Source organism: Ambystoma mexicanum, chromosome 5q (genome assembly GCF_040938575.1).
Source record: "Ambystoma mexicanum isolate Mex_15411 chromosome 5q, UKY_AmexF1_1, whole genome shotgun sequence".
Lineage (NCBI taxonomy): Eukaryota > Metazoa > Chordata > Amphibia > Caudata > Ambystomatidae > Ambystoma > Ambystoma mexicanum.
Window position 1 is genome coordinate 364979778 of NC_090933.1, and position 27999 is coordinate 365007776.

General features: G+C 46.5%; 1 protein-coding gene across 2 annotated transcripts in view; it reads right to left on the minus strand.

Annotated features, from left to right (window-relative positions):
• Positions 1-27999, minus strand: part of SMCHD1 (structural maintenance of chromosomes flexible hinge domain containing 1) — a 3133956-nt gene that overhangs the window by 2653476 nt on the left and 452481 nt on the right. For both annotated transcript variants that reach the window (XM_069620859.1, XM_069620860.1), the window contains exon 10: positions 26680-26890. In XM_069620859.1, the coding sequence (XP_069476960.1) occupies positions 26680-26890 (211 nt within the window). The remainder of the gene's footprint in view (positions 1-26679; positions 26891-27999) is intronic.

Consider the following 27999-nt stretch of genomic DNA (forward strand, 5'->3'; position numbering starts at 1 on the left):
CCCATGTGCGCAATACTTCCCAGAACCAGGAGCTTATGTTCAATTCCCAACTTTCTTCGTGGGGGTGAAGGTCAGAGCTTAAAACATGCAACTTTATTATTGCTTCAAACATCTTAGGGGAGGAGTCGCTTACAAATACGCAACATGCTGATCCCACGATTTTACAAACTCCCCCACGATCAACCAGAATTACACCAAGAGCCATCCTACTTTGGCGTGTCATAAATCTGATTCCTTTTTCCTCTAATGTCATATTGTATAATATATCCGTTATTCCATTTATTGTTTTTTCTAATATTCTGGACAGCTGTCTTATATTCTAGGAGTTTATTGCTTGGCCCCAAAATGGTATAAAGGATTTTGCTATGTCTTCCGCAATCAAACCTCCTTCCCCATCTCGCCGTGGTCTTGACCTGGACAATTTGGCTATATCTGCTGTTCTTGAAAGGAATACCCCCGGGAACAAAAGTTCCAAGTAACAAGTACCTCCCCAGTTTCTAGGTAACCAGGGATACTCTTTTTCTCCACATATGAAATAAACAGGGTCGCCTACATAAACTGGTTCTACCTCTTTATCAAGGAATGCTATATTCATACATCTAGTGAATGTCCCCACTGAATAGGAGCACTTTTTTCTTAGGCAAAAGGGGACAGAGTGTGGACTATAGTTTACTGTATAGAAGGGAGGCACTGTATCTTTATTTCCTTCTGGGTTCATATGAAACGTGATTACAGATGATTTATAGGGCACAAATAATCTATCTTGTGGCATCACTAATGGTGTGATCAGTCGTGCTTTGTGAAATCTAGAACAACCTACAGGTTTCATGATAATCTCCTCAAATTCATTCATATTTGTTCTATCCAATTGACCAGTTTCACTTTTGTTCCATTTCCCATAATATAATGCACTCAAGGATGCGTAGCATGCAGAACTCAATGGCAGTGGCTGCACATACCAACCTATTCCCTTACCACCATGCTGTGGCAAGTGAGCACACACCCGACAATTATTCTTTCTCAGTATTGAGTGAGTCATATTCATTATTAACAATAATGTGTTATTTCCATATCCTTCCCTGTGTCTTTCTTCCATTGGGGGCAAAGTGTAAGTAATCACATGGGCCGGGCTTTCAGTAGTGGAGATGTTTCAAATTGGCAAGAACACTTCTAATGGGTGTATTTCTTCTAAACACCATAATACCGGTACTGTCATTATTGGGGATAATATACTCATCACACACATGACTATTGTTAAAATCAGCATACAATTTTTTCGGCAATCTTTTTTTGTAACCTTCCAGTCTCTATAGTTAACTCATTATCAGAAGTGGTGCAGGAGGGGGCAAAAGCATGTTCCCGGCATTTTTTCTCTCTCGCGGTCCTTCTTCTCCAACAATGTTCGTCGTGAATATCTCTTATCGTTGCACTCGTTTGAATGTCAATAAGTTCGAACATGTCAACAGTTTGTTCTGCCAGTTCTAAGCAGCCTGATTTGCTATACATTGGGCAAGATTTCTGTGCATCTGCACATTGCTCAAAGAACTCCAGAGCAGTTATCGATTGCCTTTGTACCATGTGAGCCCCTCTTGTCCATTAGGGGTGATCTGCACATGGATTTTTTTAGCAACGAAGAGCCGCGCTCTTGAGCTGTCCGATTTGCACAAACCTCACGCCGCTCTCCCCTAAGCCTCCGGTTCCCACTTCATCCGTTATGGGAAACAGTAGCAACAAAAGATCAAATGAAATGCAGATATGATCACGCCTTCTTCCGAGGCCGTAAATTATACCGCCTTGCTCCTGGTATCGTGTGATCAATGAATAGTGCGGACGCACTTCCAGACTCAAGCTCGGAGTCAGGTTGCAGCGCAATGGCAGATGGTGGGCTCCAAAGTGGTACACGCTTTGTGTTAGCCAGCAGTGATGCAGGTTCTGCTGGACAACGTTGGGGCACTCTTTGCCCTTTCTCCTCTATAGCAATTTTTCCAGGCTTTATTTCAGGATCAGACAGATTTTGTGGCAAAGAACTGGCTACAATTTCTTTAGTTTCTGGGGACGCTGTCTCTTTTTGGTCATCTGGATCAGGCAGTTCTTTCAACGGCGATGGGATCTTTTTAGCATGAGTTCATGTATCCCTGCCTTCCTTCCGTCCACGCAGATTGCAGTCTGTGTTGCCAAAAGTATCTGGTAGGGTCCCCGCCATCTGGGTGCAAGCAATGACTTTCTTTCAAAAGTTTTCGCTAGAACCGACTCTCCAGGTTCCATTGAATGCCCCGGACCAGTGTACCTGACGGGTAAAGCCTCCTACACCTGCTGATTAATCAAATGCAATTTCTGCATTAAAAGGTTACACTAAGTACTGAGCACAGGATATTCTATATCTTGTAGCCGCTTAGGCTGTGGTGCACACCAAACATTCGCCAGCCTCCCTATCACGATTCTATATGGGGAGAGCCCAGTTCTCGCTTGCACAAATGTATGCATGCACAGTAACGCTAGCGGCAATGCGTCTACCCAACTCAACTTGTTTCCTGCACAAATTTTACTTATTTTGGCCTTCAATATGCCGTTTTGACATTCAATAAGACCAGCACTCATGGGGTGTCTTGAAGAGTGAAATCTCTTGTCAATCTGGAGACCTGCGCAAATCTGTAAAATCACTGCGCCCACAAAATGCGGGCCATTATCTGACCATATGACGCGGGGTAGACCGAACCCTGAAAAATATTCCTTCAAAATTACTTTTGCCGTGCTCATGGCGGTACAGTCTTTTAATGGATATGCTTCCACCCACTTACTGAACGCACAATCACTAAAACGTACTTCAAGTTTTGGCACCTCTCCATCTCTGTGAAATCAAAATGGATTACCTCAAATGGCATAGAGGGAGGGCCAAAACTTCCTGTTGGAGTCACTGTTCCCTTCCCCACATTGTGTTGTAGGCACGTAATACAATTTTGGACCAGCCTTTCGGCATTTTTTTTATGTGTGTGTTCTCTCATACTGTGGCTAAATGCTGGACTATCTTCTTAGGACAAATATGTGTAGGACTTTGGGCCATTGTGACCATTGCAGTTACATAGGAGTATGGCAGCATCCAGTTTTTACTTTTCTTGTCTACCCAGCAACCTTCTAGATCTAATTCTGTAGAGCCCTCAGCACACCCATGTATTTCGTCAGCAGTAGCAATTCCATTTTCCATCATGCAAGGCACTTCCTCAGACTGTACTGTCAACATTTTGGTATTCAAATCAGGGGCAGTTTGCTTCGCAATCCTGTCTGCAAAGGTGTTTCCCTCTCCCACTTTACAGGTTACTTTTTTATGCGCCTCGCATTTCACTATTGCTAGGCGCTTTGGACACGTAAGTGCAGACAGCAATCGTACAATCAAAGGGCCATGTTGAATTCTGGCTCCATGTGATGTCAAGAAACCCCTCTCAGCCCAGAGTCGACCAAAGTTATGAACCACGCCAAAGGTGTATTGGCTGTCAGTATATATGTTTACACTCAGATTTTCAGATATTTCACAAGCTCTTGTTAACGCTATTATCTCCGCGGCTTGTGCAGAGTTGTAAGGGATTCTTTTGCTTTCTACAATACTTTTCAGTGTAGTGATAGCATAGGCAGCAGTTGATGTGCCATCAGGTAATTTAAAACAGGAGCCGTCACAAAACAGTTCTCCATCTGGCTCTTTCTGTGGGGTAGCTGTTAAATCAATTCTTCCTTTCGTTTCTTCCTCAGTGGTCATTAAACAATCATGGGGAGGTGATTCATTCTCACCTAATTCTTCCGTGGGTAGTGGCATTAATTCCGCAGGATTCAAAGCGCTACACCTCATAATTTGGATGTGTGGTGCGAACAGGACAATTTCGTATCTAGTCAATCTGGCAGATGTGAGGTGTTGCGTCTGCGTTCTATTTAATAGAACGTCTATGGCATGTGGCACCATCAAAATTAAGGTGTGCCCCAACACCATTCCTTCAGTTTGTTTCACTGATGCAGCAGCCCCTGCAACAGCTCGCAAACAACGTGGTAGTGCACGTGCTACAGGATCCAGCGCGGAAGAAAACAGCTGCATGGTCTATTTCTTCCACCTTGTTCCTGTGTCAAAACAGCCAATGCGTAGCCTTCTCTCTCATGCACAATCTAAAACATTTTTCATAGTTTGGTGTGCCCAAAACTGGAGCGGAACACAATGCAGTTTTGAGCAGATCAAATGCTCCCCTTCATTCTTCATTCCATTGCAAAGGCATCACAGCATCCTTTTTTGTCAATGCCACCATTGGCTTCACAATCGATGCAAAATTCACAATCCACTGTCGGCAATAAGAAGCCATGCCTATAATAGCTCTGACTCCTATCCTTTCTGGTGTCAGTCTTCTCCCCTCTCTCGAATGTAGGTAGCCCAAATAAGCCACCTCCTTTCGACAATATTGGAATTTCTTCAAACTCGCTTTATAGCCATGCGCTGCAAAGTGTGACAATAACAAAACAGTACTTTCTTTTTACAAATCTCCTCTGTATCAGCAGCGATCAATAGATCATCTATATATTGTAACAATACACAACCTGCCGGTAATTCTAGCATATCTAGTTCTTTCAATGCCCTACTGTAAATACTCTGCCTCGCTGTGTAGCCCTGTGGAATGCGCGTGAATGTATATGATCGTCCTCCTAATGTGAAGGCAAACATATCTACTATCCTTGTGTACTGGAATGCTGAAGAAGGCATTCTTCAAGTCTATAACACTAAAGATCTCTGCTGAGGCGGGTATCATGGTCAGAATCGTGGTGATGTCTGGGACCAATGGGAATTGAGGGTCAACCACTTTGTTTAATGCGCGCAAATCAATTATGAAACAATATGGTACTTCATTACCTCCTTTCTTATATACCGGGAGAATGGGGCTGTTACATATACTGCCTGTAATCTCTTCAATCACCCCCAGTTTTACCAAATCTGAAACAATGCTTTTCAATCCTCTCTCTACCTCTACCGAAATGTTATACTGTGGAAGACGTTGCAACGTTATTCCCTCTTTTAGAACAATTTTCACTGGCTCTATTTTCAAGCATCCCACATCATTGTCATTCATTGCCCATATGCAAGTTGGCACTTTACTCAATTCTCCTGGCAAAGGTTTGGACAAAAATTCAGACACTGGTATATTCTGTGGCGAAATTGTCAAGAACACTCCATTAGGAGTGCAATGGATAACTGCACTCGGTTTTTTCAATAAACTGAATCCCAAAAGATTTTCCCCACAATTTTCTGTTAAGAGAAATGGACACTATTCAGTGAATGGACCTAATGTTTCTGGTACTGGTTGGGACACTGGATTGATTACCAGGGTACCTGCAAACCCTACTGAAATATTCTTTTGCCCTGACACCGGTATGTCCGGAACCAAGTGATGGTCTATCGAGCACTTTTGTGCCCCTGTATCGACGAGGAAGCTATGCTCTCTATTCCCGACTTTCATTTCTACGTAGGGTCCTTTTTGATTCACGGTAATAGACACTGGTTCAGACCCGTCTTGGGCTGCCCTATTGAGGGAACAACACATCATCCGATGTGTAGTCACTGCTATAGTACGTATTCGGTTGTGTATCAAAAATGTTTCTGCCATTCCCTCTATTCCGATCACTCTGATTTCCATACTGTGGGTTTTGCTGGCTCTAATTTTGGCTAAAAGCAGTCCGATTTTGAGCTTGGAACCGATTCTGGATAACGTTTTCTTGATTATTTTGGTACTGCTGCATATTGTTACTATTCTGTCCATTTGTTCCTGGGTGTCCCTATGCGGTCTTCTCTGACCATACCCATTTCTATTTTGTAAATGTTGACATTGCGCTTGCCAGTGACCTTCCTCTCTGCAGTACGCACATTGATTTAGTCCCAGAGGCCCTCAATGCATATTCGAATTACTTCTCCCTTGCGCATTTCCTCTCCCTCTATTGTGTCCCGTCACTTGCTGAAGTAGCACCCTTGTTTTCAAATTCACCCTATCCTTTACCTCTTTCTCTGTATTCACTCTGTTCTCATAATATTGGGCCATATGCAATACTTCGCTCAACGTGTTTGCTTGCCATGCACTTTCAGATGTCATTATTAAGTTTTGAATTGGAGGCATTAACCCTCTCACGTACTTATCAACAAATAGTCTTTTGCCTGCTTCGGTGCTTACATCCTGTCCACTAAAATCCGTAAATACTTCCTCGAATCTATTGAAATAATCTGTGGATAACTCATCCTTGCCCTGAACACATGCAGTTAATTTGTCGCATACAATTCTTTTTTCTGGAACAATTTCCTTCAATTTTTGTATTATCCGCGCTGGTAACGCCGCCATATTTGGCGATGGCTTCCCGCCCGCTTCTCTATTCTTATCCTCTGCTACTCAATCCGCCCAAGTGGCGCCATAGGCAACTTCATCATCCACTTTTCTTATTTGCTTCCATATATCTGCTGACAAAACTACTGGGCATATTAAATCTATATCAGTCATAGTAAACATGGACGATTTCAAATAGGACTATTTCCTTATAGAATCCCACCGGATTCTTCCTTATATCGGGAACTGTCTGTTTTATATTATTCACTTCCTGTCTGGCGAAGGGGACGTGCACATATTGTGCTGTATAATGTGCTTCTGTTACTTGCGCAGGTTGGCCGTTTGTTGCAGGAATCTCTACCTTAGGCACAAAAGTGGGTGGGACTTCTCTCATAGGAAATACCACACTCACTTTTCCTCCCCCTTCTCTCATATGCAATACTATTCCCAAATCAAGTGATAGGGCTGTTTCTCCTGTTCAACGTTCTAATGCTTTCTTGTATATCGCCATCAATTCTGGGGGGCTAGCTTTCTTATCATCTATATCTTTGTCTACTAAATATTCAACCATTGTCTGCAGTGCTTTTCTTTGCATTGGCAAGGGGTATTCATCAAACATTTCATTTATTTCCATTGTGGGAATACTAGGATCTGTAATCCACTTTAACGCTTCTCGTATACATAATTTTTGTTTTTCACTTGCCTGTCTTGACGAAGGAAGAAATCGCCGCTGCACATATGGTATCGCCGCATCTCTCCTGTCTCTCCTAACATCTTTATTCCTATACCCCGGTATGGCAAACATTTCAGCATATGCATCATCAAGTTCATTATTTAATTCAAAAAGCCTGTCTACATGTTCCTTTATGTCCTCATCTCTCTCTCTACAACGTGCCAACGCATTCAAATCCAACAACTTCTGTGGCGGTACTCTCCCAATTAACTGCTTCCATCTATTCTTTAAATATCCCCCCATGCATTCCAAAAATACCTGTCTTTCATTGCTCCTCCTGAAATCATACATCGATGCCAGCGTCGACGTTTCATCATTCTCCTCTATATACATCTCTGCCTGTTCTTGCAACTCCCGTTTTCTCTCCTTGCTAATCGCACTACGGGTCACTCTAGTGCATTCACTTTGTCCCGTCCCCTCTCCTCTTTCAGTGAGTTCAAGTTCAATAGGTGGAGGTGCGGATGGGACAGAAGCAATCTCTTGGGTAGGTGGTGCGGATGGGACAACGGGAACGGGAAGTAACTGCTGTAGCGCTGGCTGACTAATGGGAGGCGCTGGTTGTATGATCTGTGGCTGTGCTGGGATCTGAACAAAAGGGAGGGGCTGAGCAACTGAAGGGGGCCGAGCAATAGGCACTGGATCTGTCTTCTTAGTCCCTCTTTTTGGGCGCTCTCGCCTTGTTTCAGTTAGTATTTTGCTTATCAACTCATCTGATGAATGCATCTCTTGTTGTGGATATATCTTGTCTATACTCAACTGACCACGTCTGTCTGATTTTCTCAAACTATCATCCCACTCCTCCTCCTTTTCTTTCACTGTTTCTGCTTTCGACTTGTGCCTGCGCGCATTCTTCTCTCTGCTTTTCCAGCGAAGCACAGCTTCCTTCCTCCAGTCTCTAAAGACGTCAAATGCTGCCGGACGTGTTTTCTTTTTCAACAGTATTTTTTCTAAATAATCTATCCTCAAAATCTCAAAACTCCCGTGATTCGGCCATTGTAAATCTTCCTCTTTTGTCTGGTTTGCCTATGCCACATCTCGCAAAACATTATCACCCCTACACCATACTTCACATACATCTCATACGCCGGCGGCCCCACGGGTGGCGCGACCTGGCCAGTTTCCAAAGATTGTCTACCGCAGTGGAAAAATCCCGCTAAGGTGGACAATACCCCAGGCATGTTTTAACCTTACTCTTGGCTAATCAACCTTACACGGGGTGTTTAATTTTGGAAAATCAACTCTCAACCAATATCAGGGTTACTTCGAATCAGGGCACAACTCACCTGATCAATCAAGTCGTCTTTCAAGATGCAATTCGTCCGTATACTGACGCAACCAATAATCGTTGTGTCTGCATATCTTGGCACACTACCTCGTTTCGGGACCCTCGCCTCCTTGTTCTCTGGCCGGACATGTCGATCATGGATCAGTTGTGTACAGATCTGTAAAGGAGTCTCTCATCACTTTCACAGGGGCGCCCCGAACACCTCTTGATCCCGGCTCGATCATCCCGTCCTCGCCGTTCTCTTCGGCCTTCCATATCTTACAACGTACACGATGGAACTAGTGGGGGAGGGTCCCTATTCGGGCGCAATTTTGATGGGGCCCCTAGGGGACCCTCGCGTATGCCAGACACAAGGTTGTATTCCCAAAAGCTAGGGTTTATTGCAAAGCAAATAGTCTCAGTTGGCCAACTGGGTGTCACGCCCCGCGACGTGTGTCTCCAGACCGAGACGCAAGAGAGCGAAAATTGTACAACAGTTACATACATACAAAATGGACATCTCACAATCAGCAATGACATATTCAATACCGCCCATAATATATTTCCTTTGAATCGGGTTCGATGATTGACAATTGTGACGAGTATGACACCTTCAGACATTCATTTTAGCAAAAGTTTGCAATTTCATGAGCCTGCAGACAATTCTTTGTTTTAAAGAACACATTGCTTCTGTTTTCGCAAGCAAACTGCGTGCAGGGGAGAGACACATTCTAGGCCTCGCTATCTCCTAGTTACTATTCATGTGCTAGGGGTCACCTCGCTCTCCAGGGCTCTACAGGGCTCGGGGAAGGGGGGCCGTAAAGGAGAGCATAATTCAAGCCATTGTTTGTTTCTACCATTTCTACCGCATGAGTGAGACTGGCTGGCACCTGTGTAATGATTAAATGCCTTGCTGCTTATTTCCAAGGACTTGTGAGGGAGGAGACCGGGCATTTCTATCTGGGTCGCCTGCGTTATGTTTCAACAAGTATCTCGCAGCCTTGCTCTATACATGAACAATAAAATAATAATCTAGCAGAATAAGCTTTCAGCAAAGCAGTTTCGACAGAAAGCAAGAGGCGAAAGTGAAAAACAAAATGGCGATTTCAATCACATCAAAATGGCCGCACTTTAGTCAAGCGGATAGATGCATATTTCTAATACCGAACACATGAGGCAGTTGGTCTTCGGCCAACAAAATACATTGCCTCCATCAATGAGAGGTACCTACTTTTTCTGGACTGACAGGATGAGCTTCCCGATTTACCCCTGGAGGAGCAAAAAGATGAGCAATGCTGCTGATGAGTGCCAAAGGAACGTGCAGTCTCCGAATCGGTCTTTCAACTTTCCCTGCCGACGAAGGCAGACTCCGTTTCTCATCTGCCGGAAACCCGTGTCGGCGATGTCTACTGCCACCGTAATGGCATGGTCCGACGTCACCTTCCCTTCCGGAAAGAGGGCGAGAACTTCCATTTTCTTGCCATTGGGAAGGAATTCTAGAAACGGGCCCAGCTTGTACCCGCTTAAATGACTCTCTTCCCCATGGCATCCAAATTCTTCTCCTCCTCGTCTAGGGGAACTGATAACGATGAAGCCGGGTTAACCAAACGTTACCTTGCGGCAGCCGACACTACCGAGTCCAGCAACGGTTGCGACCTCAAGCATTTGGGTGCGGAGTCCGGGCACCCTATATTTCTTCTCCAACCGGTCTCACTTGGTTGGAGCCATGCATGGATACTTTATGAGGGCTAGGCTTTCCTCCCAAATGTCGTCCAGAAAGGGCAGAGCCATGATAGTCTTGCCCCTAGACTCACGCCGTTGACATAAGAAGCCCTCTTTCCTGGTTTCCTTGGGCACCAGCTGGAACAGCTCGGAGGCCCTGGAGAGTGAGTGGAATGATCCCACGTCGTCTGGTGGAGATACTATGAGGGGCGTCTAGGTGCGGCGATTCATCGTCTGCCGGGGCGAAGTCCTCATCTTCATCGGTTCTGTTTCCGTACCAGTGTCGTGGGTCCGTTTGTGGAGTAGGGGCCCAATATGGTGGTGCAGGCTGGTGTGGAGGCGTCAGATGATGCTTTCTCTTCTTACGCGCTGGCTGGTCAGGGGCCAGCGACACCACAGATGTCGGTGCTGGGGGCAACCTCTGCTGTATCTCCATCACCAAGGTGTGGAGAGTCGACAGGATGTCCATGGATATGTCCATTGGCTGCGAAGGGAACAATGGAGCACTAGGCCCTGCACCGTCGTCCTCATGGACCGTCGTGCTCATGGAATGTATGGACGGACTCTTGGTCATCACCCGTGGATGAGATATCCATCGGTTGAACACCAACCTTGGCGGGACGTTTTGGTGCCTCCTGCCCCCCCCTTTTTCCACAATGAGGGTTTTGAGCTCAGATCTGGACAGGTGCTTTAACCCTCTCACCTCCAGGGGTGCTTGCAGCCTTTGCTGCATCGTCGGCGGTCTTGTCACACCTTGGAGGCAGGGATACCCTTCGGGCCGTAGGAGCCACCCTCGTTGGATTGACACCTCTGCCGTGGTCATCACAGTAGGCGTTGGCTAAGTGGTCAATGAGGATTTTGACTGCGCCGGTTGAACCTGCTTGGGCTGCGAGGACTTCTCCTCATGCTCGGTCCTGGGCTTATCCAATTTCTCCCGTAACTTGGCCGGGGTGGATTTCTTCCACTTCGAAGATGGGCTTGATGGCAGGCTGGCTCCTGAGGCGGACGGCGATAGTGATCGTGGCCTATCCAAATGGGGACCGGCATCAGAGGCAAACCCTGTGGAATGGAACTTGCAGATCTTGGTCTCATCTTGGACCCCCATGGATGGGGTGACCTCAAACAACTTTGACCTCTTACCAGAGGGAGACTGCTCCTCAGACCGGCCGGTCCTGGGCGAGGCCAGGCCCTGCTTGGAGCACGAGGCAGAGGCCTTGTTAGAATTGAGCCATGCCGACAGCCTTTCATTGTCTTCTTCGAGAAGTCCAGGCATATCTCTCACACTCTACCTCCATGTGGTCTGGGTGCAGACAGTAAATACATTGTAGACGTTTGTCCTCCACAAAGACGTACCGTAGCCCGCATTTGGTGCACAGCCTGAACAGGGTCCTTCCCTCCTTTTCTCCTCTGTCATGTTCGGAGGATGCAAAGTAGTCCCAAGATGGCCTTGCGGAAAACTTTGACGAATCTTCGACCTTGAGGGGTGCGAAACTTCACCGACAACGGTTCCTCAAAAGAATGGCCAGGCTCGTGGCATATTCAGGATTCCTATTGATTTGTTTAAGAAAGAAGAAGGAATCTGGATTGCAGTTCTCACCTGGATCTTTAACTGTCAGGTAAAATTGACTATCTACCATCTAGCTGGAATCAGGCTGAGATTGCACCCATTTTTTAAAAAAGGTGACAGATGGATACCTTCAAACTACAGACCTATGAGTCTGATTGATGGCCTTTCAAAGGTCTATCGCAAACTGATTCTGTCCCGATTTGAAAATTGGGTAAAGGATGAGAACATCCTATCAAGTGTTATGGGCACAACTGATCAGACATATTGCTTATTTACAATCTTAAGCAAATATGTGGCCATCAAAAAAAGAAACTTCTTCATTGTTGACTTCAAGTCTTTGTTCATTTCAGTCGAGCATTTGATTTGATGGGATGTTTTATGCGATCTCAAGATCCCGCTTCAAATTTTAGCCCCAATATTAAAAAATGATGAAGAAAACACAGCTATAGTTAGGTACGGACAAGGTGGAGAAAGGACTAGACTATTTCCTATGAGAAGCGGACTGTGTCCTGGCCCCCTTACTCTTTTTAATTTATTTGAATGACTTGACAACAAGAATTTCAAACCTAAACACTGATGCCCCTAGTATTGCTAACCGCAAAGTAAGCATACTTAAGTACGCTGATTATATGGGTATATTAAGACAGTTAATGGCTTTATAAAATTTCTGCAGGGATAGAGGACTCCTAATGAATCGTTCAAGAACTGTAGTAATGGTGTGTAATTCCACATGCAAAATTAAAACCGATGTCTGTATTGAGGGGGACCAGTTCCAGCAGGGGTTAAGTTCCAAGACAATGTAATGTAGACCTTGCTTCTGGCTAAGAGTGAGCTCATTCTTAAAAGATGCTCAGGAGCCATACACACAATTCTCAAACTGACCATCAACTCCCTTAAACTGTCCTTGATGTGTATGTGACACAAGCATGCTCGGCCGCCCTATGCAGAAACTAATTATGGGAATACTACACCTTCCTCACGATAGCAAAGAACAGATTTGTTAAGAAAACACTGCAACTCACTCCACAGCACACCAACGATCCGACTGTTGATGGAAACTGGCATTAAAGCAATAAGATTTGGAGCATTTTACAAACCGCTCTTTTTTTTAGCTGCATCTAAATACATCAGATAATTGAAGGATCTACAGTGAAATGTTTAAAGACATTATCAAATCTGCTAACGGCAAATGTGGAAATGGTATAGCCATCTCCACAGCCTTTTACACAAAATAGACATTTTATACTTGGAGACCCCAATCCTTGATTCCATTAACCCTAACAATCTTTACAGGCTATTTACCATGTAAGCGTGACGTAGCCCCTGAATCCTATCTTAATGAAATGTTACCAAGCAATCCAACAAACATTTTTTATTGATTTGCCCAAAATACAACGAACTGAGGAAGGGATGGCTCTATCAATTTTTTTTAATATATCATACAAGTTCCTCTGTTGATGCATATTCTAAATCCAAAATAACTTGATTATAAAGATGTGAAGTTTGCAGTTTTTAGTTATTTAAACAAGGCCTGGCGAATACAGACAATACTAAAGGGCTGAACTGATTGAAAACCACTATACTAATTAAACATTTTTTATTCTTTTCTGATTAATAATGCTGCTGTCTAGGAATATTTTTTTTAAATTATTTAATGTATGTTTTTAATAACAGCTTGATGTGTGTTTTATTATGCTTTCATGTGCTCTGCCCGAAATAAAGCTATTATTGATTGATATTTAGTTCCAGCGTCCAGCTTAGGAGAGTCCGATCATAACACAAACAGCTACCAGGACTTACCTTTGGCTTCCCAGGCCTACTGGGTGCTGCCAGATACCCAGGAGTTTGTTTTAGCTCCTCCTCAACAAATATTAATTTTTGAACCCTTCAGAGGCACACAAGAGAGGAGCAGGCACCCTCAGGAGAGCATCACAGGAGAGTTCACAAAGGATAGGGATGAGAGCACATTCACAGAGCAGGCCAGTTTAAAATTCAAAATGGCGGCTTGCACTACTCCAGTCACATGGACCATTCAGTAGACAGCACAACGCTCAACCGAGGTGCAGGCTATCCCTTGCAGCACACCCAAGGGGAGTAGCAGACATCCTTTAAAAGGCAGCAAGCCTCATTGGTATTTGTCAGTGCCTGGGAGAATTACCAAGGTTGAAGTGTCAGAGACCCCAAGACCAGAGATTTGTGTAGCCCCTTGTTTTATGGCCCTGGCTCGAGTGTGCACACTTCAAACTTCCCCCGGGCCAGTAACATACCATACTAGAACCACCCCACCCTATCAGACCAGCTGGTGAGGAGAGGCGCAGACAACCGGCAATTAAAAAATAATGTTACTAAAGGAGGAGGGCCACAATCCTGGGTTCATGATTTTAAATAAGGCACAGTACACCAGAGGGGAGGTTTTAACCCGTTAATATTAACCCATCCTCTCATGCCCAACCTTCTGATTTTTACTCAATACACATTTTAGGTAATTCCTGTCAATATCCTTGGCAGCTGCAGTCTACCCTGAAGTACCAATTTCCACCTTGTCAGGGTATAAATAACATGTCCCTCAAAAGTGCAGTACCTTGAAAGCATAGTCTATTGTCCTTCTGCGCTTCATATACACCCCCGCTCTGCCACGGGTTAAAGAAATGGCCCTGCAAAAGCCTTGGTGGCTGTCAGTACTACTGCTGTTTCCTCCCCGGCAGTGCTATTCATGCGGCTTTTGGAGCCCTGTTCTTTCCTCCGTGGAGGTGTGTGTATTAGTAGGGCTTACAACCTCAATTTCCTCCATGGTGGTGCTGTGGTTATAACTCAGGACTGTCAAGAGTCCTTTCCTCTGTCGCCGCGCTTGCCTTCAACGGGAAAAAGGTTTGGAGGCAGCGATGAACCGGTGCACTTCACTGAAGGGCCCTGGCCAGGTAGGACGCAGCAGTTAGGGCCCCAGGTAAGCCCTGTTTTGCACCACCCTCCAATGTGGCCCCAAGGGAAGGTGCAGACCTCACAGGCCCCCCCCCCCAGCAGTGCTCGCGGATCTGCCCACTCCACACAGACCGCTGTTGCTATGGGAGATCTTCATCACCCGCCCCCATCTGGCTCCGGGGCTGGTGGACTTCCCCACACAGGCCGCTACCGCCATCTTGATCTGGGCAGCCATGTGCCACATAGCCCGGGAATTTTCCCCCTGCCGTCCCAACTGGTCTGGCCCTGGTTTTGCGTTAAGTCACCTAATTTTGTCCTACATATACAATTAAGGGCGAGGCGTATGGGCTGCAGGCAGGGTCTCGGTTCAGGGGCCCAGCACAACACAACACACGGCACCCTGGACAGGATGCCATGTCACCGGCCCCCAGTGACACCGGGCTGCAGCTGGCACATACAGCTCAGCCAGGCGAATTCCTGATGGCCACGGGGGGCTGTTGAGGCCAGCCCACCACGCCCCTATAATGCTCTTTTTCTCAGCTCTTCTCTCTCCTTTTATATATCTTCTTCTCCAACGTTCAACCACCACTTCCAACTCTCTCTCTGCCCCCCCACCCCGTAGAATCTTTAACAGTCAAGTTCATTATTGTAGGCAGGAGAGACCTGCCCATTGTCCACAGTCTAAACTAAAAGTTCTATGTGTCCCCTATGATGGGCACACATGGTACCATTAAGTAAATCCTTCAAACAAAGCAGACACACACAAATTTAATAAAGTTGTCTAAAAGCCCTTGAGTCCTGTTCTTTATTTTTCTCCTATTCCTGCCTGTACAGGACACAGAGGCCTCCTCCCTGGAACTCGAACTGGAGATCTTCTGTGGTTTCGGTTGGTCCACAGGGGATGGACCTATAAAAGGTCAATCAGCTCCTCTGATTTGTTTAGCTAGGCAATACAGCTGTATCCATCTTTGCTATGTTGCTGCTTTCTGAAAATGACCGAGCTCTGTTTCTCTGACAGCAGTCTTGCAGTATATAAAGAGAGTAGACTGAACAGAGTGAGAAGGGAATCCACGTGAAGAGAGTGGCAGCCACCTGAACTTCTGGAGCAGAGCTACCCGAGGTCTGACTCTGCAATGGTACTTCTGTCGTACCGATGTGCGAAGGGGTGTGGCCTGCAACAGCGGTGTGGGTGGACTTCTTCCTTCCTCGCTGGCGTCTACTGTGGCAGGGGTGTCCGTGGGAGGATTTGGGCTGTGCGCCATGACCTGCCAACTGCCTGTGGCTCTGTTGCCACTCCCCATTGTGTGTTTCTCAAGGCGTCCTGCAGGAGCTGGAGGTGGTGTTGGGTCTCGTCGCCATCTGCATGCTGTGTTAAGGAGCAGTGTGTTCTCCAGCCGCTGCTGCCTGGATTCCTTCACTTTGGGGACATGCAACACATGAGACGCACGGAGAAGGATGTGTTTCTGTATGCATGAGCTGTGGAGCTGCGGTGCAGGCCTTGGCGTGTGGCTTTCAGCTGGCTGCTTCTCTCTCAAGCTGCAGGGTTTGCATAGGCAGTAAAACTCGGAAGAGTTGTTTTGAAGACCTGATGATTGGTGTCACAATTGCTGCATACACTGTTTGAGGCACGAGGGGGGGGGGCTGTTTGGTGCCCCTCCCAGTGAGGAGTGTTTGATGGGATGTTGGTGTTCCCTCTAATGGATTATCCATTTGGATTTCTGGGACTAACTATATCTGGAAGGATTTGCAAAGTATTTTCCCTACAGATTTTCTGCTTAGAACCTGGCTTAAACGTGTCATCTTGGTCCCCCTGCCTTTGTGGCCGGCAGACTGATTTATTGATTTTATTTTTAGACTTGGCCCATCCCTAGTGGTCATCTAAGTTTTGCGTGAGGTCACCTAACTTTCGGACTTTCATCGTATCCATTTTGCAGGTTCATCATGCAATTTTCTTGCTACAAGGTTTTGTTTCTCTTGATCTAGCCTTCTAGGTGTTCACTGGATATTTCCTTCATCATTTAATATTTTTGTACCATCTCACTATGTAATTGTAAAGTGCTTCGGCATACAGCGCTATTGAAGCAAATAAACAAACCCCACCAGACCCAGCCCGTCATCCCAGCAAACAGACCCCTAACTATCCAGAGAGCAAGACCACCCAGCCCCAGGGAGAACTACTGCCAAACAACCAACGAGTAGGTGGGGTGGTCCAGTCATGCACTCATTTGCCCGAGAGCAGTGGGGCCATGGCAGAATAGTACTGTGGGTCAAAGAGTTGAAAGACCTAACCACCCTCCTCCTGGATGTGAGACGAGGAGAAGAGATTTCCTGCTTGTACAAAGAGAAGACTTGTATAAAATACTTTTTTTGGGAGAATGGGGAAAACTTTGGATTGTGGCTATCGCAGTTTTGACATTTTTTTGGTACTCTAACACTCCACAGTGGAACAGTGGTCGAAGCGTACGAAAAGTAGTGGAACTATATTTCCTACTGGTCTGCCGCCGCGCCCACAAACCCCCATCGCCACACCTCCTTCCATGTACAACACAAACCCCCAAACACATGCGCCGGCTGTTTAAAGGAATGTTCACATTGCAGTGCACTGTACATACAAGTTTCAACTTCTTCCTACATTTTTATTTTAAAACAAAACCATTCCGGAGTGGTTTCTTTTAAAAATAAAAGTATAGGAACAGTAAAACCTAATTTTAAAAAGTAGAGGAGCACCGCTCAAAACTGCTCCCACACACTTCGACCACTGCTGTGGGGCACCTCTGTTGCAGGAGGGGGGGGGAAAGTGCTTTTGTTTTAGAGCCCCACTGGCCTTAACTATTACTTTAGGGATGACTCTAGGAGCCATTTCCGAGTGTTTTACTTGTAGTCTCTCTCGACATCCTGACACTAGCAAACATGCTGACACTTCATGTTATGCTGAACACCGTTGTAAATAAATGCACATTTTATCCATTTGTCTGTCTGAAGTTTTGATAACCCAAGTGACTAGCTAGCATGAAATGGCAGCTTCACCACAGTATGCAAGACATAAATTAGTTTTTAAAAATGGATTAGCAGATGTTCCCAATTAAAAAGTTCTTTATCAACAAGCAAGCTTATTTGATCAGCTATTTTGTGCCAATATTTTTAATGTCACCAGAAGTAATTGTTACGCCTGACATAAAATGAGCCTCAGCACAACATTCTTGTGCACCTTACAAGTAAGGAATTGGTGAGATGAGTGGCTGTAAAATATAAGAGTTAGCGGCATGAAAGGACACCAATAAATAAATAGATATGATGAAAAGGGTCTGAAAAAGGTTTTCCTTAAAAGGCTCTGTGCAGCTGGCTGCAGTCGGTTTTGCACAGGGCAGTGTTCTGTATACTGTATGCCTAACTCATCATGTGCTGTGTAAGGTGGTGTTCAGAAGTTTCATAAACCAATATGTTCACAATGTTAAAGTCATAGCTGGAGACTAAGTACTTGGTATGGTGTTGCAGCAGGCATGGTAATTGTCAGCTTCAGGCAGACACGATGGCTCTTGCCTATCATTGATATCAACTGTTTTCAAAATAGCATTAAATACCACTTTTGGGCGAGGGCAGTGTTGTTAAAGGCCCTCTAACCCAGGTCAGGTAGGCACCAACATAGATTTCCAGTCCTGCACACCCACAAAATCGGTATTTATCACCTTTAGCACTCCAGGCTGCCATCTGGGTGCTGACACTTGTTTGTTTTTAAGGGAAATAGGCTCTGTGCGATTCATGCATACTTTAAAAAAGAAATTACACATGTCTGTAATTTGTAATTTCAAGGACCTGGAAATGGGCCAGGAGATGCACAGGTGAGCGGGCAGGGGTGCTGACTGGCGAGCTCTGGTGAGGCACAGGGAGTCAAGGTGAGGCACTCCAATGGAGACTCGGCCTGGGGCTTTCCCTCCAAGGACAAGGTGCAAAGCCCCAGTGGGTCGACATGAATGACTGGCAGCTACTTGCAGATTCCGCTTGCATTCCTGGTCTCCTGATTGGCCAGCTCTCTCATTCAGGTGCTAATATAATGCAATCATAGTAGAGCAAAGCAAGCTCTGGAGAGGAACTACAGTGTATGGTATTGCAGTAGAAGTACATACTGCATGAAACTATTTGTGTATTCGTTCTGTCAAAGGAAAGAAAGTAGGAAACTAAGCAGTGTAGATGGCAGAGCAGGCAGAAAACTGGGAAAAGTAGGTGGAATATTCTAGGTTCAGGACATCTCACTTTCGAGATAGCTGATATAAAGCAACAGGGCGATAAGATAGAATGTCAAGGGATCAGCTCATGAGTTGAGCATCAGTTGAACAGATGGACGCAACCAGCAGGTCACAGAATTAGGTTTTCCATCAAAAGCCTTTGGCCGTGTGATCATGTAATTTCCAAAAGTGCTCACTTATCAATATGATGCACCTTCCAGAAAATGAAATATAGTTGAAAATATGCGATTTAGATACACCCAACGTGAACTTGACTAAAATATATGGAGACAATGTAGTGTTTTACAGGAGAAGTACTGTAATTAAGTATTAAGTAGCTAATATTTTTTTTAGGAATGCCATTGCAAGACTGTCAATTAAAATAATTAAGTTAAGATGTACTGGTTTTTCCCAAACCGAATATAGTTAGCTTGATAAAATTATCATTGCGATTGCTTCTGGTTTGCAATTATTTGAAAAAGAAAGAACTTTTCTTGACTAGCACTCCCAAACAGGACTTTGTCACTTTTAGGGGTGTAGGAGATTATTTCTGCTGCACTCTTTCCCCATTAGCCCCTTTGAGCTTGGTGATAAGAGGGTGGGTAGAACACTGATTGCAAGAGAGGAATGCAGAGTGAGCCGTATTTTCATTTACAGAGAAATTTAAATAGCCAGCTGTACTCACAAGTGTCAATTTAATTAACAAACCTACAGAATTGACACTTCTAATTTTATGTTTTGGTATGTATGTATGTATGTATGTATGTATGTATGTATGTGCAGCCGCCATGAACAGTACCATACTACAGACAACTTTCTTTAATCCTTAACAAGCAGTTTCTGAGCCATTTCACTGTGATATAGGGATGGAAATATTTTAATATAAAAAAAGCTGTCCTGATATATAGCTGTCAAAATGTCAGAAACTATGTAGATTTGGCAATACAGTTTCATTCATGTCATGTCACATGTATTTGTAAAGCTCTAATGTAGAAGTACGAAAATAGAAAATGTTTTGCTTCACTGTTTCATGCCTGAAAAGTGTGCAATGTGCTCTGAAACCTCCCTCTAACCTGAAAACCTATATTTCCCACTCCTTCCTCTCTCATGATCTGTATTTCCGCTGAAGGCCATTACTTTCACTTCAGCGTACAGATCATAGCATACATGAACTAAGCAGGCCTCCACACTCTTTAAGTGATGCACCAACATTGCTACACATTTTATTTACATAATGATAGCAATTGTTAAATGAATGTAAAAATGCAGTTAGGAGATCCACCAGGGGGCGCTGAGATGTGCTGATCCATCTCCGCTCGTCTCCCCAACAGGGCGTTAATCGAGGGACCTGAGCCCCCCCCCCCCGACACCCCCGGAGCGAGACGCCGACACCCCCCCCCCCAGTACGAAGGCGCCGGGCACCCCCAGCCCAAACTTGAGCCTCGGCGGCGCGTCGGAGCCGGAGCCCCGAGCCTCCGAAATTCGAGGGCGTGAGGCCCCTCCCCCCTGCGGCCCTGCGGCTCCGGGGAAATCCTTGGTGAGCCCGGGCTCGGAGAAGACGCGCTAAGGCCCAGGCGGCCGAGGCCGGGGGCCTCCGCCTCCACCAATCCGCGGCCCGGGACGACGGAACGGCCCAAGAAGAGGAGTCAGTAGCAGGAGATAAGGATCCCTCCCAGCGGAGAGGCTGCAACGGAGCAACGCCCCACAGCCTGGTGAGCCCGCGCGGGCGAATACGCAGGACACCACCCCGGGCCGAGTGGCGCAGGAGCGGCCCCCCGAGGTAAGGAGACCCAACCCGGGGCGGGGCACCCGTCGGGGGCCATAAAACCCCCAAGAGGTTGGGAGGAGAGGAGCCAGGAGCCCGAAAAAAAAAAAAATAAATTAAAAAATTAAAAAAAAAAAGAAGCACTTGAAGCACCCTGAGCCTGAGAGGTGCGCCGGGCCCCACCAAGGGCAATCGCCCCCCGCAAACACCGCTCAGGGTCAGGCAGAGGGGCAGAAGACCCCCCTCCTCACCCCTTCCTTGCCCAGTCAAAACACAACAGGTTGCAGCCTCCAGCTACGGGGAAGTGAATGGGGACACCCCGAGAAAGGGAAGCCCACGACGAGGGAACTGCCTGGGATACCATCCCCCCCCCCCACAACCGTGACCCCACCCGCGGCCGCAGAGCTACCAGAGGCCCCCGCTCCCCCCAGGACTCAAAGGAGACAAACAAACACCGTTAGCCACGTCCACCTGGTGGCAGCCACCGGGGAACAAGAGTGCCCAGGAAGGGCCTATGAACTGGAGGGAAACGCTACAGAGGTTTCGGCGTCCGTCCCCCGAGCCCCCCACAGCCCCTGAAATGGCTACCCAAACGCAACAAGAAGTGACAGACGCAAATTCGGTCACCAGGGGTATGGCGGCCCTACTGGACGAAATTAGAGGATTCCGCGCAGACATCACCCTTAGACTGGACACTCTAGACAAAAAGGTGGACAATATAGAAGACAGGGTGCAGGCACTGGAGAATACCACAGCCTCGAGCGACATTTCCGAGACACAATTTGATATGCGCCTGTCAGAGCTCGAGAGAAGAGAGGAGAAATGCTCATTGAAAATGGATGACTTGGAAAATAGGGAAAGGCGCTGCAACCTACGTTTCCTAGGCTTCCCTAAACAAGATGGTGAAACTCAGGCAGACATTGTCAAGGCCGTCAATGCGGTGGTGAGAGTGCTTTTTGATGGAGCGAATACCAGCGAACCCACTATTGATAGGGCCCACAGAGCTGGGGCTGCCTCCAGAGGCCCTAGATCCGTCCTGGCTCGCTTCCACTACTTTGCTGAGAAAAGCAGGATTCTCGAACTAGCTCGCAAGAAGGGCCCGGTGGAGTGGGAGGGAGCCCAGATATCTGTGTATCAGGACTTGTCGGCCTTCACGTTGGCGAGACGCCGCCTTTGTTCGCCCCTGACGAAGATGCTTCAAGCCAAGGGAGTCCGATACAGATGGGGGTATCCTTTTTCACTTTCTTTTGAGTTCGAGGGATATAAATATGCCCTGACCACCGAAGATGACATTCAAAGAGTGACGAGCGAACTCATAGATAGCTCGGGCCTGGAGCCGAGAGACCGTGAACGGGAGCGCACCCCGATGGGCCCAAAAAAGAATAATGTTCCTAAAGAGAGGCGCTGGGTACGAGGCCAAAGAAAATTCAGGAGAGTAGCCCTGGCGTCGCCAAATCCTCAGAATGACTGAAACAGTCTACTAGAGGCCGACTAAAAACTCATCTTCTAATCGCAGCAGAGGGGGGATGTTGCTATATCACATGTTTTTTGCATTAATCCCGAGGAAGGGGGGGGGGCTCGGATGGTTGTTTATGAAGAGGTTATAAGCCCGGAGGGGGAAGACATGGCTGGCCGGTTGTGTGACTTTGGGACGATGCCTCAACACAACCAGGCGATCTGGGGGGAGGGGGGTAGGGGGAGAGAAGAGGGGATGTTGGGTTGTTGGGGGATTTGTTATAAAACGCCAAAGTTTGGGGATTCGCTCACATCTCGTGGGCTGTTATTAACCCTCTACGAGGTATCAAAGCACTCAGGGGGTAGTGCCACTTGCGTCATTGATATTGGAGTTACGAGCTTCAAAACGCGTCCAAATGGATGACTCACTCCAATCCTTGTCAGTGGGGTCTCTAAACGTCCGGGGGCTCAACTCACCCACCAAGAGGTCATTGCTTGTGCGGGAATTCACGAGGATGAAGCTACAATTCCTCTTTGTGCAAGAGACTCACTGGGTTCAGGGGAAGGAGCCCAAACTCAAAGCTAAAAATATAGAGCAGGTGTTCTCTGCCTCCACCCAGTCTAAGAAGAGGGGAGTAGCGCTGCTGGTGTCCCCGGGGGCTCACTTTGGCTTCAAAGTGTCACAGTCTGACCCTGAAGGTCGGTATTTTATGGTAAAGGGGGAGGTGCGGGGACGGTTGTTCACCTTGGTCTGTATATATGCCCCAAATGAGTCGCAGGACGTCTTCTGGGAAAACATGAAGGGGATAATAATGGCATTCGCAGAGGGTACTCTTTTGGTGGGAGGAGACTTTAATATGGTGCTATGTCCTGAGAGGGATAGGAAATCAGCGAAACCCTGTCCCAATGCCCGTCTCCACAAAAAATTGGCCTCAACCTTCCAGGAAGTGAATACGGAATTGGGATTGTGTGACACGAGCTTACCCAAGAAAGGTCTGAACCCCGACTACACGTTTTACTCTAAGTCTCATGACGCCTTCTCGCGCATAGACTACATACTGGTTGATTCATCAAGGCAGGGAGAGGTCACAAGCACGGGAGTGGAAACCGTCCCCTGGACAGACCATGACATGGTCAAGATTAGGATCGGCCTCCCCCCTGCTCCCGCAGCCGGCTCCCGATGGAGCTGTAACGACCTCCTACTATATGACAGGGAGACGCGCCAAACCCTTCTGACAGCCATAAATGATTACTTCTCCCTCAACGACAACGGGGAGGTAGGCACTATGGGAGTATGGGAGGCATTCAAGGCAACTATCAGAGGTACCCTGATTGGCATTGGCGCAGGGAAAAAAAGGGAGAGGGTCCGGGAAGAGAAAGACCTGAAAACTAAAATAAAGGCCATACAACCGGGTGGTAAACTGAAAACACAGATGTTTCCTGGGCAGTGGGAGGAATTGCAGAAGCTGCGTGCCAGGTTGGCTGACCTCCAAGTAGGACAAACGGAAAGGAAACTCTCTTTTCTTAAACAAAGATACATGGAGAAGGGGGAAAAGGCCGACAAGATACTGGCCTGGAGACTCCGCGAACTTAGGAACAGCAGGAGAGTGAATTCAATCCGCTCTGCGGACGGTAACTCGACTGCAAGGGACTCCAAAATAGCGGAACAATTCAGGCTATATTATGAAAAGTTATACAGCTCAGAGTACAAAGGGGATGGGATAGACGTTGATAGATTTCTGGATTCGATCCCAGTCCCGGGCCTACTACCAGACAAAGTTGACACCCTGGAAATCCCCATTTCCCCGGAAGAAGTAATCGACACTATCTCCTCCTTAAAAAGTGGCACGGCCCCGGGAGATGACGGCTTCTCAGTTAAATTTTACAAGACTTATAGATCCACACTCGCCCCCTTCCTGGCTAAGCTGTTTAACTTTGCACTTAGCCAAGGATCCCTCCCGCCCACAATGATGTCAGCCTTAATAGTGGTCTTACCTAAAGAGGGCAAAGACCCAACCTTATGCCAATCATATCGCCCCATATCACTCCTAAATACGGACGTTAAAATACTGGCTAAACTCCTAGCGAATAGATTGGCAAAACTCCTCCCTACCCTGGTACATGGAGACCAAGTGGGCTTTATCCTGGGGCGCCAGGGTTCAGACAACATTAGAAAAACCCTGGACCTTATGCATGAAGCAACCGAGCAGGGAGTGGAGGGGTATCTCCTCTCACTCGACTCAGAAAAGGCCTTCGACCGGGTCGAGTGGCCGTATATGATCAAGGTCCTTCGGAAAATGGGAATGGGAGATAATTTTTGTCGGTGGGTCGCAGCACTATACAACTCGCCCACGGCGAGATTATTGGTTAACGGGGGTACATCTGAGCCCTTCTCCCTCTCCAGAGGCACCCGGCAAGGCTGTCCCCTGTCACCTCTCATTTATGCCCTGGCCATGGAACCCCTGGCCATAGCGGTTAGGAATGACCCGGGAATCACGGGAATACGATGTGGTGAGTGCGAGTTTAAGCTCTCCCTATTCGCAGACGACATACTTGGCTATTTGACCAGCATTCAAGAATCCCTACCGAGGCTGTTTGAGCTCATACACTTCTTTGGCTCCTTCTCGGGGCTGAGAATAAACACGTCCAAATCAAGCATTATGCCCATAGGCCCGGGAGAACAGGATATTGGGAACAGAACCGACATCCAAGGGGTAAGAATTGAGCGGGAATCTACAGGATACCTGGGCACCGTCATCCCCAGGGACCTGTCACAACTATACCAACGTAACTTCCCCGGAATTCTCGCCCGGGTCAGTAACGATCTCAAAAGATGGGCTCCCCTTACGCTCTCTTGGCTCGGACGGATGGTTACGGTTAAGATGAACGTCCTACCGCGCCTCCTCTATCTCTTCTCAGCACTCCCTGTCGTGATACCCGAGGCCTTTTTCGAGGTACTCCAGTCCCGTGTCCTGCACTTCATTTGGAATGGCAAAAGGCCCAGGATTAAAACTTCCACTCTGACCCTCCCAAAATCCCACGGTGGCTTCGGACTCCCCGACTTTAGACTCTACTATAAAGCAGCTCAGCTTAGGGTGATGTTGGAGCATATACGGGAGGATATGCGTACATACTGGACGTATGTCGAAGACACCCACGCTCACCCAAGAAAGGTCAGAGACTACCTCTGGGCTCCGCCCAGGTCACTTCCCCCACACCTCAAGGCACATCCTACCTTAGCAGTCCTATGGACGCTCTGGAAACCCAGCAAAGCTAATAAACTGATATCTACATGGCCTTCTCCGATGTCATCACTCTGGGGCCCGCCCATCGATCTGGGCACGAGGGGCTTCCGGGACACCCAGGCCTGGTCGGACATGGGCCTGGAAAGAGTCTCCCAGCTTACACGAGAAGAGGGCTTCATTGAATACGACAGCTTAACAGAGGCCCTGGTGGATAGGCCCCCCACTGTCTTTGAATTCCTGCGGCTGAAAGGGATACTTACCCAACCTAGATGGTCTGAGCAGCTTAGCCGCCCCCTAACCCCATTCGAACTCATTCTGGCCAAAAGCAGTTCGCGTAAGGGTGCGCTGTCTAAATTCTATAGTGTACTGATTACAGCAGACCTGGAGGGCAGACAACCCTTCAAGCGCATATGGGAAGAGAGGATGGGAGGGTCCATAGATGATCTCACCTGGAGTGCGGTTTTCAAGGGCATTTTCACGGGCTCCTTATACACAGCAGCTATGGAACATAACTTTAAAATCCTTCATTCATGGCACCGCCCCCCGGCTCTAATGTCTAGAATGTACCGGGATGTCTCCCCCCTCTGCCCCAGAGGATGCCACCAACGGGGAACCTGGTTTCACATGTGGTGGAACTGCCCGTCCATACAGATTTACTGGACGGAATTGCTTAGCTGGATCAGAGACATTGAGGGCTATGGTCCATCTTTGCACCCGCTGGAAATCCTACTGGGCTCCCCCATGCCTGAGTCGGAGGTGAATACCTTCCCCAGGATCATCTGTGCCATGTTGCGGGCAGGGAGATTGGCGCTTGCGCAAAAATGGAAGAGTTCCCTGACCCCCTCCAAAGAGGAATGGCTCTGCAAACTTAGGGCGATTTTTAGTTATGAGAAACTCTCAGCAATAGCAAACGATTCCATGACTGATTTTGTCCAAGAATGGACAGCAGTGCTGTTGCATGATGACTGTATTACTATGCGTCTGTAGATGTTTAGGCTAATGTTTGCAATACATGGGCCCCCGTACTTCTCAGAGATCGGGGCTAGCCCTGACTTAACCCCACCATGGCCTTACCCCGCTGTCTTAAGGATTATTGTTCTTTGACGAGTTCTATGCAAGTGTTCTCCACTAGGCTTATCGTAGAAGCATCTTCTCTAAACATGGCGTGTTAATTGTTTGGGGGGTGAGAACGGGAGGGGGGTAATATGGGCTGGGAGTTAACCAAAAAATGATCCAGACAATGTGATTTTCTTTTGCATTTATTGTTGGGGGGATAGGCCAGTTGGCCCACCCAGTCATGTACGTTGTCAATAAAAAACAAATTTAAAAAAAAAAATGCAGTGAAAATACAGAGCTTCTGAATGGCCTTATCGATCTGCATTGTAGATCAATGAAATGTTGGGTTATACAATTCCTAGTCTAATATTATTCTAATCAAGAATAGAACTTACTTGACGGAAAACATGGATCATCAGGATACGTCTCTGTGTAATACAGAAAAGGATGATAGCGAATAATGCCTTCCACAACACCATCTCCATCTACCATGGCTTTAAACTCAAAGCTGTCCGCTGCAGTCCGTATATACAATGTCTGCATGTCATCTTGTACCTCCCTCAGGTTGGCAATCCGGGGAACCTTGCCTTTATCATACATGATTACCTAATAGATCAAACAGGAATAGGCAGCAATTTTTCAATGTTAGTATTCAGTTGGCAAACATTTAAAAAGAAACATTTCTTGTGTGTAAAGCCGGTTTCTCAGGACTGTTTTGCTCAAATTACTCTCTTGTACAATATTCATCATCTGGAGGCCGAAGAATTGCATTAAAAGACCCTATTCAATCAACTATTTTGCAATACTAGATTCACTGATGCCAAACAGAAGAACCAAATGACAGCACAAAATACAAAACAGCTAATACAGGTTTGGTGAATCAATATTTGTATGTTGTACAGATAATGCACTAAGAATAATCTGTTGTAAATAATTGATCTTTCATTGCATCTTTGCATGCTCTCTAAATGTACTGTCCGATCATCAGAGACCAAGTCCAGGTCAAATTCCAAGTTGAAAAAAATCATTCTCTTTTGAGGCATTTGTTTCCAAAATGAGTACACTCTGGATTGGGTTATTAGATGTCAGTGTCCAACATACCCTTCCAATTCTAGAGAACTATGATTTGCCACCAATAAACTATACCCCAAATACTGAGCACCAAAAACCCTTTATGGTACGTTGTTAACCTGCATTACATTATATACAAAATAACATATATGGAAGAAAACGCCAACTTTAACAAGCTATACATGCATATAGCCTGCCAAAAGACTCATGCCCAGTTTTCCCACATTTTCTTCTTTAAAAAATAAAATGAGTACATGGTTTATTTTTAATTATTTATTTATTTATTGTATTGGTTGTACGCCCAAACCCTGGGGTATCACGGCGTAATTTACAAGGATACTTATATGCTTAAAGGTTACGAGAATACTTGCATAATAAAAGGTTACAGAAGATCATGAGAGTTTCTTGGTTACATAAGTAGCTAACATTAGGCAGTTGCAGAATGAGTAAGTAAAGTGTTCCATTTAACATAGTTGGTCAATATCTTATCAGCCTTAACAAGGGACTTCCCAATCTCTTAAAACACAGAACTAAAATTAATAAATCTGCAATAATGAAACTGGGCAGAACGATCTCGTCACAAAGACGAATGACAATCAGGCTTCGTAAAGGGACAAGGTACTCCGCTGAATATATTCATCCTA